Source organism: Excalfactoria chinensis, chromosome Z (genome assembly GCF_039878825.1).
Source record: "Excalfactoria chinensis isolate bCotChi1 chromosome Z, bCotChi1.hap2, whole genome shotgun sequence".
Lineage (NCBI taxonomy): Eukaryota > Metazoa > Chordata > Aves > Galliformes > Phasianidae > Excalfactoria > Excalfactoria chinensis.
In genome coordinates this window covers 14,021,861-14,040,785 of record NC_092857.1, presented here as the reverse complement: position 1 = coordinate 14,040,785, position 18,925 = coordinate 14,021,861, and the positions used below count along the sequence as shown (strand labels likewise).

Sequence of the window (18,925 nt, the reverse complement as noted above, 5' to 3'; positions counted from 1 at the left end):
AGCATACCTGTCATGTTTTCAGATGAGGTAGCATTAATAGCACTCTGATGTTCAGTTTAGGATGATGAACAGTGGGAGCAGTACCCAGGGCAGCCTGAGCCACTGGACAGGGAAATGCTGCCACCATGATGCAGCAGCAGCAGGGAATGAGGCAGAGTTAGGACATTGGCCTGAATCTGGAAAGACCACATGAAATCGTGCGAAAGGCCAGAAAGCTGTAGGGTGGCTGCCTGGGGATTTCTGGGCATTGGTCAACAGGTGTGAGATTTGTTGCTAGCTGAGCATTAGTTGGTGAATACTGGTATTGTTGCTGTGTGTTGGTCTGCAGGCGGCAAATAATTGCATTGTGGATCTGTAGACATAGTTGTCATTCCGTTTTTCTTTCTGTTTACCATTTCTTTCTTAGTAAATAGTTTTAGCTCAAACTAGGTGTTGACTTTTGTTTCCAGTTTTCTCCCTCATCTCATTCTGGGGGGAGTAAGCCAATGGCTGTCTGTTTCCTAGTTGCCTGACAGGATAAATCACAAGAAGACATTACAACAACTCGAGTTTTCTTTTCTCCTTGAGAAATCAAACAGCGGACAAGATGAAAAGTAGCTGTCTGTTAGAATGGAGTACTCAGAAAAGAAAGAAATTAGGCAATTAGAATATGTTCCTGCATAGTAGAAGTACCACCTTCTTGCTCTTAATAGGTTTGCATGGTCAGCTCTTTCAAATCTTTCTGCCATAGAACTGAAAGATAAAATTGACCTTTAGTCTCCTTGTAATTAGGTTAACTCCCAGGTTTAAGAGCACAATCATGCATTTAAAGTAGTCAGATGTATTTCATATTACTGTGCTAACTAGCATCTGGCACAATCTCTAACACTTGATCTAACAATTAATTCAGAAGGAATATCTTCTCACATACAGGGGGTATATTACCAGACCACATTTTCAGAGCCAGTAATTTATTATCCTAGTATACAGGTACAAATGTGTTCTTAACTTCAGCTACTTGCTGGCTCAGTCACCTGTCTTTTTTTCTTGCAGAATGATTCCTGGGGGAAACAATACTCATATGCGCTCTTCAAAGCCATGAGCCATATGCTGTGCATTGGTTATGGAGCCCGTGCCCCAGTCAGCATGTCTGATCTCTGGATAACCATGTTGAGTATGATTGTGGGGGCTACTTGTTATGCCATGTTTGTTGGTCATGCCACTGCCCTCATTCAGTCTCTGGATTCTTCACGGCGACAATATCAAGAGAAGGTAACACATTTTAATGTACCCTCTTAAGTTTTGAAGTAGTTTGATGAAATATTTTAAATGTGGAAAAAGTCTTATAAGTTTGCATGAAATGATCTGGTAGCATCCATATCCTGTAGTGAATATTAATGAGCACAAAGGAATTCAGGACACACTGTGTGTTAGCCATATTCCTGCGCGAAATGCATTCTGAAGGGAGCACACATCTCATATATATTGATTGAAATCTCGGATATGTAACTTGCTTAAATTCCATAAGAGCACATTACACCCCCATGCTGCATTCTGTAGGTCTCAAATCTAAGCAGCTTGAATTATGATCTTGATGTTGGTAACTTAGGCATGTTTGTACAATTCCTTGTTTGATTCCTTTGGACAGCAATTTGAGAATAGATTTTAACACAGGAAAATAATGATAAGGACAGTCTCAATAAAAGTACTTTCAAATGCAGTTCCAAAAATGGAACTACCTTGGAAAAGTACTATAAATAGGTCTTTGCTTTATAATGTCAGTGTTTAAACTATAATCCACGATGTCTCCAAAGACAAGAGGAATCATAGCCAAAAGATAGCAAAGTAGATAGAATTTAGTGAAAGAAAAAGATTCTTTATGAAACAGGAAGAATAAGTTTGTTCAGTTCTGTGTTAGAGTCCTTATAGGAATGATAAACTAAATTAATTAAAATTAAATAAAATTTAATTTTAAAATTAAAAAAACGTAAACAGGTGGCTACAGGGTAGGAACTTTCAGGAGTGAGCACAAATATGCACTAACTAGCTCTGCCAGTCACACAGTAGAAGGCAAATGAAAGTGTAAGAGGTGCTTTGAAACTGTATGATGAGGCTAATGAACTTCAACAAAGGACAGTAAAGATGTACAGTTACTGAGATATGTATAAGAGACCAAAATAGGATATTAAAGTAAGTGGGGAACTGGAGAGGTCATGCCAGGAGTGAAGTCAGCTAAGAAAACTAGTGAAATCAGTGAGTTCAAATGAGCAAGTAATAATCATGTCCTGAGAAGTATTATTTGGCATATATCCGTAAGAAAGTCCAGAAAGGCAAACTAAGCAGAAACCCTGGTGTAAAGTAATACAAGCCAGGGGGAAAATCCTGGCAGAGAATTAGGAGAGGGTGACCCTGGTAAGTGCTGAAGATGAAAAGGATCAGCCTGACTTTGCTTGGTGAGAATAAGGAAGAGTCCAAAACCAACATGTAAGGAGAAAGGAGTGTTTTACAGGAAGGTAAGCCAAATTAAGTGAGTGAATGGAACAGTTTACACTCAGATTTGTTAAGCTCTAGTTGCAACAAGACAACAGAATATATGCATCAGAGTCAGAAGTAAGAGATATGGTAACAGTCCAGTAATAGAAAAACTAGCTGGTGGCTGACATATTAACATCAGAATTATTTATAACAGAAGTTTGCAAGCAAGAAAGCCCACACGATGTTGCCTTGAAGCATAAGTGAGGATGAATGGTTTAAGAGAGGATGAGTGATTATTAAACACTCTAAATATCTCAGTGTTTTTAGTGGCCACATGAAACTCCATAATCCATTCCAATTCAAAGCCATGGGGCTCATCCTGGTAAGTGATTTAACCCAACTGTCTTGTTGGGGTTAGTCAGCAATGTCTGTTCTAACAGCTGATGGGAGCAATTTTATCAAAACAGGATATTTAAAGGGAGCCATGGAACATGAATATCTTAAAAGTACCTATAAAAAAGGGCATAAAAAATAAACCCAAGACCTAGTGTAACTACAGTTTCAGTAGAGATTAGTCAGCATAAATACACACATATACACATACGCAGGTGTGGGAAACAAGTCATTATACTCTGAATTTCCTGGCTGCTTCATGATATCACAATGTCTTGAGCTACAGAAATGCAGAACATGTGCAAAAATGTTATTATATTTTAAATGATGCAAAGTAAATCATCTGAATATTTTGTATAAATTAATCATAGAATCATAAAATCGTGGACTCATTAAGGTTGGGAAAGACTTTTAACATCATCTAGTCCAACTGTCTACCTTCCATCAGTATTGCTCATGAATTAAAACTTAGTCTGCAGTCTTTGTTAAACTTTGCCACAGACATGTATAGCATTTTTCACTTTCCAAAATTCTCAACATTTTACATTCTTCTTTTTTTTTCTACTTTGCTATTACTTGACATCAGAAGCAAGAGTTTAACATGGCACTGACAAAAATGAAAAAAATGAGCCAGAAAGTGCATGCTTTAGAAAATGTTTCTCTGTCTTTCTGGCAGCCATTCGTATGCCAGTTATTATAGACTAAAAATTGTCTTAATTAAAGAATATTTCTGCTGACTTCTGAGGCCCTGAAATCACATATGTATTATCAGCTATAACAACTATACTGACGTTTGTATTCTTGTCCACTGCTTTATCATAGCTTAATAAACTTTATAATCTAAGATTTATAGAATCATTACTACTAGCTGCTAAAGAATATTGTATGCCTTCTCTTTACTCTGTAAGCTAGATAAAAGGGTATTTCAAAGATCAGTTTGTGCTATCTATTTTGGCAGCATATTTTTCTAAAATAACACAGTTTATATGTCACTTATCGGAGACCTGAGGAAAAGGAAAATTAAATCTTCAGCCACAAGTTTCAGTATTTATATGTGTGTAGATAAATGTATGTACACACACAGCTATTTTTGTCTTATGCATTGCTTTTTCTTTCTCTTGAAATTCAAAAATTGGAAAAATCATGAGAAAGGGATTTATTTAAATGAAAGTAATTTCATTAAATTAAGTTTGGTGTACACAGGATTCTCTATTACTTTGCTCCATTGTTGCTTTTAGAAGATACAGAAAATAATAAAATTAATGTGAATTGCTAGGCAACATAAAATGATACGAGATGAAGAAAAAGATCCTGTTTGGTTTTTTTTTTTTTTTTTTGTTTTGTTTTGTTTTGTTTTTTCTTTTCCTTTTTTTTTTTTGACTGTTTTCTACTAAAATGGCATTTGATCTAAATAATGGAAGGAGAGTTCTCCTTTTTACATTACAAGAAGATGATGGATTTGCCAAGATCAGCATATCTTCCTCCTCTAGATTCTTCCAAAGCTCAGGGCATTCAAAACTAGAACTGGTACAATTCAAAATGGAAGAAATAAACATAGAAAAAGGAGAGTTTTAATAAAGCCAAATATGTCAAACACCATCAAACAGCACTTGCTAAGAATCTGACTGTTTGCCAAGCACTGCATGCTGAGAGAAATCAAAGCATTGTAAGAAAGTAAACATTGCTCCCACATGTTTACTGCGATGAGCCAAAGACATAATTTTTCAGTGGAATTTAACAGTGATTATTAGCTGCTGATTAGAGAAGGTGGACAATAAAATTACATACCAAGATTTACTGCAAAAAAAAGATAGGATTGAGGTACACTTCAGAGTGTTCTGCTAAAGCGAATGGAAATCATTATCATTATAAAAGAAAAAATATCTAAAATACATATATCAGAACTTGGTTTCCATGAGTCTGATCCAAGGTCTGAGCTAGGAGGAAGACATTTTGGAGCCAGGTAGGCTCAACCTGGCTTATCATTCTACCTTATGAAGAGACAAACAGTCTTGCATTAGGATGTATGCAGTAGTAAATACAAATAACTTTTTGAGTAGCAAACTTATTTCCCATTTTGTAAAATCTTGGAAACCACCACATCTCAAAGATGTTTGTATTTCTGAAGGCAGAATTTATATGAAAGAAGTAGAAATATATGAATATTTTTAACCAAATATTGTAAAACAAAGTGGCCAACTAAGCAGTCACTGGACAAGGAGGTGAAGACCACTAGTAAAATACTTGTTCCTGTAGACACTGTTAGTTTTTAATAGGAAAATGTCCACCTTGTGCTCTGGATATCATTGAACAATCTTGATTGTTAATATAAGTAGTGGTTAATATTTCTTCAGTCTGTGGCCATAAACTACCCATATACAAAGTCTCAACAAGAAAATAGAAATAAGATTTATAATAGCATACACTATATCTTGTATTCATAAAAATTTGGAAGTTGTCTTGATAAAAGGACAGCTATCAGCTACCATATCCTTTTTTATTATGCAATTTTCATATTTTCATCCATTTTCATTTCTTACTATGTATACTCTGATTTTTATCTATTTGTGAATCAAACACACAGGGTTTCAGAAATAATAAAAAGGCAGAACCAAAGAGATTAAGTGATTTTACCTGTTACAAGTAGTAAAGAGGCAAAAAAATGTATGGAATCCAACTATACAAATTACATAGGAAATAATGATAAAATAAACAACATCTGTCTCCATACAATTGCTACTGTCTTAGTCTTGAGAAGAAATTTTAAATCATTATCACAGAAATGAAAGATTTCTAGGCTTGACACTGACCTCAGACATCCCAAATGACGTCTCTTTCTAACCCTTTATTAATATGCTTTTATCTTCTCTATTAATTTATGATATTTTAGCATATTTTCAGTTAAGTTAGTCCAGTCCAAAGAGAAAAAGCGCATTTTTACAGAGAAAATGTAAAACTTGCAAGATAATTTTAAAGCAACTCAGTGATTGGTGTTGGCTGCTCAAACATAGCATCATGATTTGAAGCACAGGTTGCTCATTTTTAATTTTCTCTTCATGAATATAAATAAGCATTTACAAATGAATAACAGAGTTAGTACAGGAGGACAGCTTTAGATTGTGCAGCACAATGCCTTGCATCAGCCTCTCAAGTCTGCCTCTCACTGTGTCAGTTTGGATATCCAAATTCTCTTTGAAGTGTATGGGGTAAGAGACTCGATGTGTACTTTCAAGAGCAAGCAAGCTCTTGGGCAGGTTGAAGCAGCAGTTGCTGAGCTGTATTTCCAGTTTTCCCCCTCCTCCATGAACTGCAGCACTTGCTCAAGCACCTTGTGCTGTGAGGCATCTGAGTTCCTTACATAGTAAAGAAGAGGGGCCACCTTTCTTGTATGAGACAGCCAGAAGAGCAGATGGCACTGATTCCTCTGCCTGGGCAGCGCCTGGGGCGGAGGACAGTCCTGGAAATGAGGAAGTAGGTTCAGAGCTGACCTGCACCTGAGCACTTCAAGCAGAAGTCCTCCAGGCTGCTTGTACTGGAGCGAGGAGCAGCAGATGGAAAGAAATGGAGAAAGGAGACTCCTCACAGCTCAAACAACATTGCTTTGCTGAGAGGAATGGAAACTTTGCTGTGCCTGCAGGTTTAGGGCAGATGACTATGGTTCCCTGGGAGTAACTGATTGATTCTCCCACCACTTCCATGGAGCTTTTAATGGCTGGCTGCCAAAACATCCACAAGTGGTGCTGGTAGCGGGGACAAAATGTATTCTCAGGAAAATATCTTAAATGCTTGGGCAGAGAGCTGTGCTTCTTTCTGTGCAGTTATCGTAGTGTGCAGGGCTGAAGGCAATGAACTGGCTCTGCCATGGAGTACATCAGGATTTGGTCAGTATTCACTTCACGGCTGGTTCCTCTGCATATTCTTATGAAGAGAAGTAGATTGCTCTGCCTTGTTTTCTTAACTTTTAAGCACTCTGTGGTTAAAACCAAGGTGGAACAACACCTCCCTTCTTTTCTGGTGTTGTTGGCAGTTTTTACAGTGCTTGAAAACAGCATATTCTCACTTATAAAGCATTATTTTTACATTTGGTCATATCATGTTCAGAGTGCTGGAGCAGGTGAGCAATTTTGCAGATAAGTCTTACATTTTCTGTGCAGTTGTGCCACGGTATACATAGAACCCCAGAGGAACTATTTATTTTGGAGAATGAGGGATGATTTACTTCAACCTGTGGTATCATCAAATTTTACAAGTAAATAAAATTGGAACCAAAGTGAAATCTTGTCACTGAATATCAGTCTGTATTTTTCCTTTCTCAGACCACATTTTATAAAGATTTTTTAAAATTTATTATTATTATTAATTATTATTATTTGCAGTGACTTGTGCTTAGCTCTGCTACAGTTAAGTATTTTAAATAGTGGACCACTTTTGAAGTGCACATTATGAAGTACAGTAGTTTCTAAAATTTCTTGTAGTCTCAGGTCTTTATATTGACTGTGTGAAAACAGAGATACTGTAACACTGAGAAGGAGAAAAGTCATTTTTTTTTTCTTAACTATTTAGAAATAACTGAGAGTCATCATCTGAGACAATGTCTGCAGTTTAATTCTGGTAGTTATAATTCTTATGATTTTATTTGAAAGTCCGGGGAGCCTACGAGTTAAAAAAAGAGTGTGAAAGTTCTGGTTTATTTCTGACTCATTATGTCATCTTGTGCTGTTTTTGCAATCGTCAGATGAAAAGCTGCTGAATGGATACAGTACTCTTTCCTCTGTGAGTCTTACTGAACCTTGCAGAAAGTGCTTAGTTATTAAAAGACAAAATTACAAAATTCTGAAGGGGAAAAAACCTTTGGGTGCTGGTTGGGAAAAAAAAAACCAAACCAAACAAACCCACAACCTGAGACATTCAGTTTCAAAGGGAGCAACTATAATTCTAAAGAACATTCGTGTACTCGTAAATGTGTTAATTCTTTTATATGTGTTTATTCTTTAAAATATATTGATGCATAATGAAGATCACTGTGATGTCTCTGATGTCCAAAGGAATTTGTAAATGGAGCCACTGGAATTCAAGGGCTGGTGTGGACTGCACAGGGAGATGTTTATTTGTTGAATATAACAATGGTAGTTATGTCAGGATAGGGCCTTTGCCAGCTTTCTCTTTCCATCATTTCATTACATTAATTTTCATTTGCAATCATTACCTTGAATTTTTGTTGTGTATAACTGTGATATTTAACTTGACTTTGATGTTCCTTGCCTTTCAAGTATAAAAGAACAATATACAATATTACACCAAATAAGGAGAAAACTATTACCTCTCTCTCTCCCTAAACAAGGATTAGCAGTTACTCACCTTTTAACAACACTCCAATAACAAAATAAGTATCTTTGTGACTTTTCAAGTGCAACTGAATAGTAAGGTGTTAGGAGAAGATTATGAATCAGTTAAAATGCCGTCACCACACTTCTCTCCTGCCTTGTTCTGGTACATTGTTCTTTTGATTCAGCTTCCTGTTGCAGTCAGTCTTGCTGGGGTGATGGAGTTGGTTATTTGTGCCTTGTGTCTTTAAAAAGGTGACTGATTCCTCCCTGTAGCACTTCCCATGCAAGCCAAGTGCTATCCATCCGGCTGCATCATACCTGTGCCAAGCTGTAATAGACTCCCACTGCTTCTAAAATGACAGATGGGACTTCCTTTGATTTATTGCTATGTTGTGGGTAATTTACCTATAAAGTGTACTGCTGTCTTGCATTATGGATTAGGTTTCTAACAGCTTTCCATTTGAAAATGCAGAGCAAGCTCGTTACAATTTAAGCCCTGTTCATGATGACTATATAAAATTAGTGTGAAGACATGACGTAATTCTAAAGACAGACTTTACAAACATCCTGATCTCTCTCTCTCTCTTTTTTTTTTCCTCAACAATTATCATAGGTTATTTATTTATTTATTTATTTATTATTCAATAAAGGAAACAAATTACAAGAAACTAATGTTTTTCAAAATTTCTGTCAGAAGGGAGCTTGTTATAGAAGGGGCCATTCTAATTCAATCAGTTCTATGATTCAATGCTTGTTTCCTGCATTTGCAGAAGGAAATAACACTTCATGTTGCTTAATATGACTGAGAAAATAGTCCTTGTTATGAACGTTTGTTTGCTTTGCTAGAGAGGAAGGAAAGAAAGACTGATTGATTTTATCTTGACTCCTGAATGATAATTCTCTTCAATTCTCTTCCAACAACACCCTTTTTCATGAAGCCTGAGAAATTAAAACATCTTCCTTGAAAACATAATTATTTGGATAACTAAGACAATAAATACAAATGTATAAATTCTATGGGGTGTATGGGGTAGCAGTAGGACTGAAACCTGTTCTCAGCAAAAGACTGTCTTGTAATTTCTTTTCCATGGTATTATGTGCTAAATTATCGTTTTTCTTTCCCAGTGGTTAGTAACTTTCACAAAATTAAAGTACACACTCAATAATAAATACAACAGTAAAATGTTTTTATTCCAATATTTCCCTAAGTTGTACTAGTCTTTGTCCTGCAAGTTTCTGCAAGCTAAACACTAAGTATTTATGAAAAGCACGACAAAAGCAGATCTCTTCATAAAAATGCATGACGCTATGAGCTACAACTGTATGGTTTGGGGTTAGAAAAATGTCATTTCCACATGAGTATCTTTATGGTCTCCTACAAAAAAATACTGTTTTACTGGCTTTCTTTACCATAGGCATATCTGTTTCAAAGACAACATTCAGCTATTTTTAAAAGAAAAATGAAGACAGCAGGTTCTTTGAGCATTTCTTATTGCACTTCTGGTTAGAGTTATCAATTGGAGTTCAATGGAGTTCATTCTCCTATCAAAGATGTCTCCTTATCCTTTTTCAACCTTTTTTTTTTTATTATTATTTTATTATTTATTTCTTTATTTTTGCTTAGATCTTTTTTTCACTTCTGATCTGCAGAAAACATATGCTGGTAAGAGCCTAGCTGTCTACACTGATGCAGAGCATCAAGAGTTTCTCAGACCTCCTCTGGGCAGTATCAAAAAGTGAACATGGGCCTCACCCCATCAAGGAGTACCAGCCCCATCAGGGGCAGCCTAAAAAGCTGATGCAAAAGCAAATTGAACAGACTGGAGAAAGAGAGGTTTGATCAGTGTAACAGAAGTAATAGGGCATGTGTCACTTTTACCTATATCATGCCTACAAAGAATAAAGAAGCTGAAAGTAGCAGGAGCCCAAGGAGATGCAGAGTGAGGGAAGAAAGGGGATGAAGAGGGGAAAGAACTGGGAGAAGCTTTTGGCATATTTTAGGGAGCTTACAGTAGAGGATTTATGGATGGTCATTGAATTGGATGGGCATCTGCTGAGAAAAGCCTAAGATCAGACAGTACAAGATCTTTTTTGGAAGAAATTCAGAAACGATTCATTATGTCTTCCACTTTGGGGGGCAGAATGACAGATGAGAGACTTGATTTCTGCCTTTGCTGCCTCCACTTACTTTGAGCAAGAGCAGCTTCTCTAAGAGGACAGTGCCAATAAAATGAGACCTGAGATCATAGAATCACAGAATGATAGAATGTCCTGAATTGAAAAGGACCACAATGATCTTATATTTTCAACCCCCCTGCTGTGTGCAGGTTTGCCAACCACTAGACCAGGCTGCCCAGAGCTATATGAGATGGATCAACCCAATGGTCAAAGTGAGCAGGAGGTGAGATTTTGGGTTGCATGTACAGAGATATTACAGCAGTTGATAGGCCCTGGTCCATCAGGTAGACCTATAAGAAGGAGAACAGTATTTCCTGATCAGACAGCTTTGTTAGGAAAAACAAACAAACAAACAAACAAACAAACAAAAAATGTGAAAGGAAATAAGAGAGCTATAAAAATGGGCAAAAGAGATTAAAAACTCTAATGGGCTATACTGGGCCATTGATTTTAGAGTAAGACTATAAAAATCAGTAGGTAACTGTGACTGAAAGGCAGTGGAGCAATAAAACAACAGCTATATGTGACTCAATAAATGAAAATGCAATTATTTATTACTGAAAGGTCATGTTTTAAATTTCTGTTTCCAAAATATTTAAGAACATGGTTTCTTCTCTTAGTGTTATTGATTTGGGGAAGACAACAAGTATAAGCTGTCTGTACAGTTTTGGAACCAGAAATTATTTAGGACAACAGGATAACATCATCTTGTCCCCTGCTTGAGACTTTGAATAAAAATTCTAAATCATCCCCCCCCCCTTTTTTAATTAATAATTGAAGGTTGTTGTTTTTTTTAACTTTAGCTGTCTTTTCCTATCTTTTATAGTTTCTTAGTCTACCACTATCTCAGTTTACCCCCAATCCACTTTTAGTGTCTGGCAGGGAATATTTTTCCCACTTTTCCTCAAAACCATCTCTAGAAGCTGTTAATTGTTGTGGGGTTTAGAGAAGATAGCACCCTGAGTAAACCCTCCACCAATCTTGCCATGGAAGAAAAATAAAGGTTTTGTTCTTCTGAAGAATGCTGTGCCACTTATGCCGAAGAAGTGAGAGCTTCCTGCGGGTGGGTGCAGTGGTATAATTACCTAGAATAATGTGACAAAGCAGGAATAAAGGGAAAAAAAGCGTGATTTGTGAAAGCTTTGTTCTGTGGCATATCCATTAATATGAGGTGTATGCCCCACTGCATGTGACATTTAAATTTGCGATACAGTTATGAACAGAATAGGTAATAATCTTGTGGCAGACTGTGAAAATTAACTGTCTTTCTATACACAATGGCTGAAGGGAGTTCGTCTTAGAAATGATTTGGCTTTGCACTTAGAAGAATTGTTAAAGGCAACAACTTGCTAAAAACAGAATTTAACTTTATAACTTACATTAGATGCAATAATGGGTGATTATAAGGATTTCTATGCTGACAATCCATTTAAGAAAATGTCAGTATCAAACATGGAACATAGAAGGAAACACAAGCTTTGGTGTTGTTGTTTTTTGGTTTTTTTTTGGCTGCTGCTTTAGCCCCTAAAATCCCTAAATTACTACAGATGTTATATACATGTATTATTCATAGCAAGATTCTTATCTAACACTTGAATTTTAGCCTAAGCAACATTCTTTTTCTGCATTTCTCAGGATCTGAAGCTATAGAGTGTATATTTAGATATGTCTTCTCAAAAAGGTCGTTCACCATCAATGCAGACTTAAAACATACCAGTTTGACAAGAAGATTGTAAAAACAAAAACTTAAAACAGAATGATAACTTCAGAGTGGATAATTCTTGTATTTTGTTAATTCAGTATTCCATGAAAAGAAAGAGCAAAGGAACTTTGCTTGTGGCACAAGTGAAATAATTAAAATAAATTAAAAATCTATATATCTGTACACATATGTGCTTAAAAGTCTAGTTAAATTTCTTAAAATACTAATTTTACAGATTTCTTCATACTCATGACTGCTACGATGCTTTCTTTAAAACACTCAGAATTTTTCCAGCTTTTTCCTGTTCAGTTAAGAAGAATAGAAATTAAAAACCTTTTCTTGTCTCAATAGCCCATTACCTGTGTTTTTCACACATCCTGCATGCGCAACTGTTCTTGTGGGAGGGTCTTCCTACAGTTTCGTTGTCATTGTACAGAACTTCATGGTCTAGACGACAGTGTCTGATGACTGAATGTGATGTTAGCTTAATGGGACACTGTACTGAAATTATCAATTGCATATTTGAAACTCTGAAGGATATCCCACTGAGAGCCATTCATGCAAATTCCTAGTTATTGAGGAAAAAGCTATCTTATTCTAGTCTAAAATCGAGGAAACCTTTGCTAAAATTTCTGATACTTAGCAGAGTTTTCCTAAAAATACATTACATGGTATGAAATAGACATTCCTTTTCTAAATCAAATTTATTTAAAAAAAAAAAAAAAAAAAAAAAAAAATTGTTCTTTTAGTTTAGAGATGTCTATGATTTTTTTCAGAACCCTTTGCTAGCTTTTCACAACTTTCATATTTTGTCACAGGTTCTTGAAGATCTTGAAGATGTTTTACACCTTTGTCTAACATCTCTAGCTCTTGCCTTAATATTATAGAATAAATGGGAAAAAAAAAAAAGCATTATTTGAAATTTCAATTATTTCTGCTCTGTAGTTACAGCTTTCTGAATTTACCTTTGCATGATTCCATCTATATTGAATAAAACACTTTCTCTGAGTATTTCTGCTAAAATCATTGGCACAAAAATATATTGTCATCATTCGTTTGAGAGTTAAATCTCCACAGACATGTGGGAGGCAACCCACTATTATTAAGAACTTTGCCTTTTTAAAATGTGAATTCAGTTAATGTGTTGAATTATTCCTCCACAACCAGAAATGTCACATATACTGTTAGTTTATTTGCTTGAAGAAAGCTATAATTTACATCAAAATAATCAAATCACAGAATGGTTAGGGGTGGAAGAAATCTTGCAGGTCATCTAGTTCCAGCCCCTTGTCATGAGCGGCATCACCTCATTGTCCATCAGGCTCCCTAGGGCCTTGAACAGTGGTGCGGCATCCAGAATTCCTTTGGGCTGCTTGTGCATGTGCCTCACCATGCTCATAGAGAGGAACTGCTTCCTAATATCGCTATTTTTTTTCTGCTTAAAGCTATTACCATTGATAAAAGTACTCCCTGATAAAGAATCTCTCCCCATCTTTCCTGTAACCTGAAGCTCCAGGACTTCAGCACACCAGATGTAGCTTCAGAAGGCAGAGTAGAGGGCAGAAGTCACCTCCATCAACTGGCAAGATATATTAGGATATGTTCTTTGGAGACTGAACCCCACTGACTTTGCTGCCCCAAAAGGTTTTTAAGATCTCTTTGGTATCACTTTGATTCTTAATAGTGAATTATTATTAAATCTTAATGAGCCTTAGTAAGTTTCTTTTTTCTACCTAGCAAGTAAGTTCCACAATTTTTTTGGAGCAGCCCTCAAATAATGACTGCTTCTTCCAGAAAACACAACAGTTTTCATAGAAAATTACTGTCCTACAAATTTGAGGGCTGACATTTATCAGAGAGGCCTCCAGGAGATGTAAATTCATTACACTAAGTGTGTCTCTGAAGCATTCATACTTCAAGAATAGATGAATATAAGTTAAGATGAAGCAAAGGGAAAGATTACAGATATTTCAGAAGAATGAATTTGACACAATACCAGGGAACAAGCAGAAGGGCAGTTTGTCAGGTTACTGGAGGCTACTGCAGTTTGTGCAGAAGGCTCAGAATCATGTATTCCAGGTGATGTTGTGTGTTAGCAACAGCGACTGAGGTTAGGCTGAAAAATCACAGAAAATGATCTTAAGGAATGCACTTTCATCTTCAGTTCATTTTTGTGTACAAAAGGACTCTTTACGTCATGCGGGGACAAGCTGTATGCTCAAATAAGATATGCAGGAAGGTTATATGTTTTATCAGTAGATGAATAGATCGCAAGGGAGTAACATTATTATGGAGGCCATCTGCTTGGAGTAGAAGTTTTTGGCATTCTCCGTGTTTCTGTAGGTTCTTAAAAATAATCAGTGCTGAAGCTGTCTGTCTGTAATTGTCTCAAGCATTTTTGTGTTAAATACCAGCACAGAGGTGGATTACTTACAGCTGATGGCTGTGTTCAGTCTTCTTACCTAATAGCAGAATCTGAGTAGCTTGAGTCTCTGGCAGTGTTTCCCACAACCTAGTTTCTGTGTAAGTGATTATAATGTGATTATAATGTATTGAAAAATCAAGGTGAAATGTGGCTGCCTTCATCTCATTTCCATCACTAGGAAGAAAAAGGGTATCCTCTGTCACACACACAGGTGCCCAGCCTAGAAAAGCCATTTCCTCATTTTGAAGAACCTGCTGTTAGATGAAGCAAGGGGTGCTGCATCCTGTAACCAAGCAACTGGACAATCTTTGTGCACTGAAGTATCTCCTTTGTCTCTCACTAAGACTTTGGACGGGCCTTCCTGTGCATGATAAACTTGCTTTGCAAGTTTATTTGAAATAGATCCTTTTAAAAAGCAAGTTCTTATTGATAAATTTGCATTTTCTCCTAATTAACACAAAAAGCCTGGAAAGCCAAAAGTCTTATCAAAGCCAGAATTTTCAGGATCAGCAGCTGCATCATGTCAGTGTTTCTATCTTACTCATGCTGGTGCTGCTACCCACATAGATGTTGGCACAACACCAAGCAGATGTAACAATTACTGTGCTAATAAAACATTATTCTTTTCATTACAACTATATAACAATAGCTATAATGTAACATAATTTCAGCCTAATTAGTCTTTTTTTTTTTTTTTTTTTTTTTTTTTAAATTCCTTTTCTTAATTACTTCTTCAAATTACTTTTTGAAATAAAGGGATTTCCTATGTGGAAGATGCTAATCAATTAAGCATGCAGATTTTGCTAAAAACATTGTAGCACATGCTGAATTGTATTACGCCATGCTTCATTATTGCGGGATCATTTGGGTGAGGTGATGCACTTGCCAGGAGGAAACTCTGTGCCTGAAATGAGCATTAAAAAAAAAGAAGAAAAAGTCACAGGACATGAGATGATCCTTGTCACCCTGTGAACAAAGTCAGTATCAAAGAGACATGCAGTGTTCGTTCTGTGCTTATGGACAGTTATCCCAAGGACAGGTACCCAGTCTGGCACAAAGGGGTGTTTGTGAATGTCACTGAACTGAAGGAATGATAGGGCAGTGATTAATCCCACACTCATTTCCTTGGAGTAGGAGGTCCATCTCCCTTCGCTCCAGGAATGGTTAAAATGTCTATATATATACATTATATATAAATATGGTTATAATGTGTATATATGTATGTGTGTATATATATTACACTACATAGATAAATAAATACACTATATATATATACATATATATATACACATATATATACATATATATTTATTTAGATAGATAGATACACTATATATATACACACAAATATAAAAATACGTATTTATTTATCCATTTATTTGTATTCTCCAGTATAGGAGAACTGAAAAGTTTAAAAATACCCAAACTATTCAAAAGATAGGGAGAATTTTATGAGATGACTGGATCGGTATTAAATTTCTCTTCAGAACTGGCAGCTTTGGTGAAGCCCATTGCAGCATATCTGATATTTTTAAATAGGCTGTCATCTGTACAATATTTTTTTCATTAAAAAAAGAAAATCATCTGCCTTAGACTTGATACAGTTTCACCTGTAACAGAAAGGAGAAGAAATGCTCTGCTTTTCATTCCTCGGGGCTTTAATAGTTGTTTCATTAAATCAAAGTTCTGTCGGTGCCTCTGTGAAGAAAGGAACTGAGCTTGGTTGTCATGATCCTTCCCTCTGCTTTTTAGAGCAGACAAACACAAATTTATGCAAGATAAGGAACAGAATGAGGAAACAAATCCTATTCAGAAAATTTACTATCAATTAATTTCTCAATTAAACTAATTGAAAAGAACAATAATAAGAGATTGAGTACTTTGTGGGAATTGAAAGGAAATGTTTAATTACCATGTGGAAGTAAAATGACAGCTTACAGCATTCTTGCAAGCAACAGTGCTCTTTAGGGGGTAATTAGAGAAAAACAGATAATAAACAGATGATAGGTTTTAAGCTAAACAAAATAATTTCAGTTCCCACCAATGATGAGGAACTATAAAAATGAATCCATTGCACCTCAGCCTAATTTTTATTTTGATCTATTGGTGATTATAAACTATGTGGCTGGGTGGTGGGTTTTTGTAGTTGTTGTTCTTGTTTCCATTTTTAATGTGAAAATACCTTTAGGCTAACTGGAGAGGCAGTGAAGAAAGATGATATAGGTATCTCTGAATTCATAGTGAATTCAGTTTTTTAGTGTCTGTGGTAAACAGGCAAGCTAATTACTTTGCTACTTCTAAAATATGAAAACTGATGCTTGATTTGCAGCATTAGCATTTGAGGTCTTTTGTGAATACAACCAGATTTCAGGTCATTTGAGAATCATCTGTGCTGACTCTTTTCTTTTTTTTTCTTTTTTTTTTTTTTTTTGTATATGTAGTTACCAAAGATAATCAGCACAGGATTACCACTTCATACTCATTTGAAGTTTGACCAAGTATTTAGCTGAAGTTTGTCCTGTGCCTTGGAACAGATCAGAAGTTTACCTGCCTCATGAAATAAGCTGCCACTGTAGTCCAAAGGCCTGCACAGAAATTGGAGGCTTTATGATGCACATGTCATTACTTCTACAATTGTCAGGGAGAACAAGAGAAGGATAGGGGAACTAGGCCTTGAATGTTTCAACATTCAAAAGCTTTTGTCCTTTTCCCCACCTCAGATTTTATTAGGCACTTAATCCCAGGCAAGGCTTGGATGAAATGATATTTTAAAAGTATGAGATATGCAGATAACAGTAGCCCTCAAAGTGACAGAACAGTGTTTATTAATTCCCGGTTTAGGAGGCATGATTCCTCTGGCCAAGGACATGGAAACTGTCTACCATCCTCAAATAAAGTGCAGCAAGTAAAAGCTTTGACTTAATAATGTATAACATGAGGATCACACAGTGACAAGGTACTGAGGTAGGATTTCTGTCCTATAGTTGTGATCTGATCAGTGATTGTTGTATTCTACTCCATGGTAATTGAACCTCCAGGACAGAGGCATGAATACAGCTAATCCATTGCAACTGACCCACAATGTTATTACTTGATTCTCTAGCTGTGGATTAAGTCATAAACACAGGTGGCAAATGAGTGATGATTGAAGGGAGAATATAACTTTGGAGACCTTGTATCACCCAGCTGACAGGTTAATTAATCACAGAATCACAGAATATCCTGAGTTGGAAGGGACCTACAATGATCAGTTTCATTCTCAGTGGGAGTTGGAAAAAGTACATGTAGCAGCATCCCACAGTAAGGGCAGACCCTGGCCAGGCTGCCAGACTGCCAGACTGCCACAAACAATGTATGAGCCAAAATTAGGGTTCCCAATCTTTTCTAAACAGGAATACAAACTTTGCCTCCGCTGCACCGCTGTGTGCCAGGAATAATGCTGGCAGTCAGTGTAATACTAAGGAGTTAAAGGAGAGAAAAATACCAGGTTCTCAGAACAAACGTGAGAAGAAAAAACTGAAGTGAAAATCTGTTAAGTACCCATTAATAATCTGTACAATTCTTCTCATTCCTTTCCTATTACTCCACAGCTTAATGTCTTTTATTATTTTAATATAGAAACCAGTTATGAAGTTAGAATCATAGAATCACTGAGGTTGGAAAAGACCTAAAAGATCACCCAGTCCAACCGTTCACCTATTACCAACAGCTCCCACTAAACCATGTCCCTCAACACAACATCCAAGCGTTCCTCGAACACCCCCAGGGTCAGTAACTCCACCACCTCCCTGGGCAGTCCATTCCAGTGCCTGACCACTCTTTCTGAGAAGTAATACTTCCTAATGTCCAGCCTGAATCTCCCCTTCCGCAGCTTGAAACCATTCCCTCTGGTCCTATCACTAATTACACGAGAGAAGAGGCCGACCCCCAGCCTCACTACAACCTCCCTTCAGGAAGTTACAGAGAACAAGGACTCCCCTGAGCCTCCTCTTCTGAAAGCTCTTTCAAAAGAAAAAAATGTAGCCTGCTGTCTGTGACCATCTCATGTTATACAAGTGCATTCTGGGGGAGCCTAGCCTCAGCAGTTTTTTCAGTCATTATTTTTATTTATACAGATTAAGATTATTCATTCAGGAAACAGAATATTGAGATTTACAGCAGTGCAGCTCAGTTCTAGCAAGCTGGTACAATTATCAAGGTTAAGAAATCATTTTAAAAGTTTGTAAACAATTTGATTTCTAATTTCTCAAATGGAATAATTGAATGAAACTAGCAAATGAATTTATTATTTCCTGTGATAGGAAAATAAATTTATATAATATCAAGGGGGAGATGTGCCATAATGCACATCAAATTACACATTTTTTTCTGAGGTTTTCTGTACATACCATCTTAAAGGCAATGTATAATTGGGTATATTGAATTTAATTCAAATTCTTTATAAAA

At 36.3% G+C, this 18,925-nt stretch overlaps 1 protein-coding gene across 1 annotated transcript in view; it reads left to right on the top strand.

The window, feature by feature from the left end:
• Positions 1-18,925, top strand: part of HCN1 (hyperpolarization activated cyclic nucleotide gated potassium channel 1) — a 195,462-nt gene that overhangs the window by 124,559 nt on the left and 51,978 nt on the right. Inside the window, exon 4 of the mRNA XM_072360351.1 lies at positions 1,033-1,251. Coding sequence (XP_072216452.1) covers positions 1,033-1,251 — 219 coding nt within the window. The remainder of the gene's footprint in view (positions 1-1,032; positions 1,252-18,925) is intronic.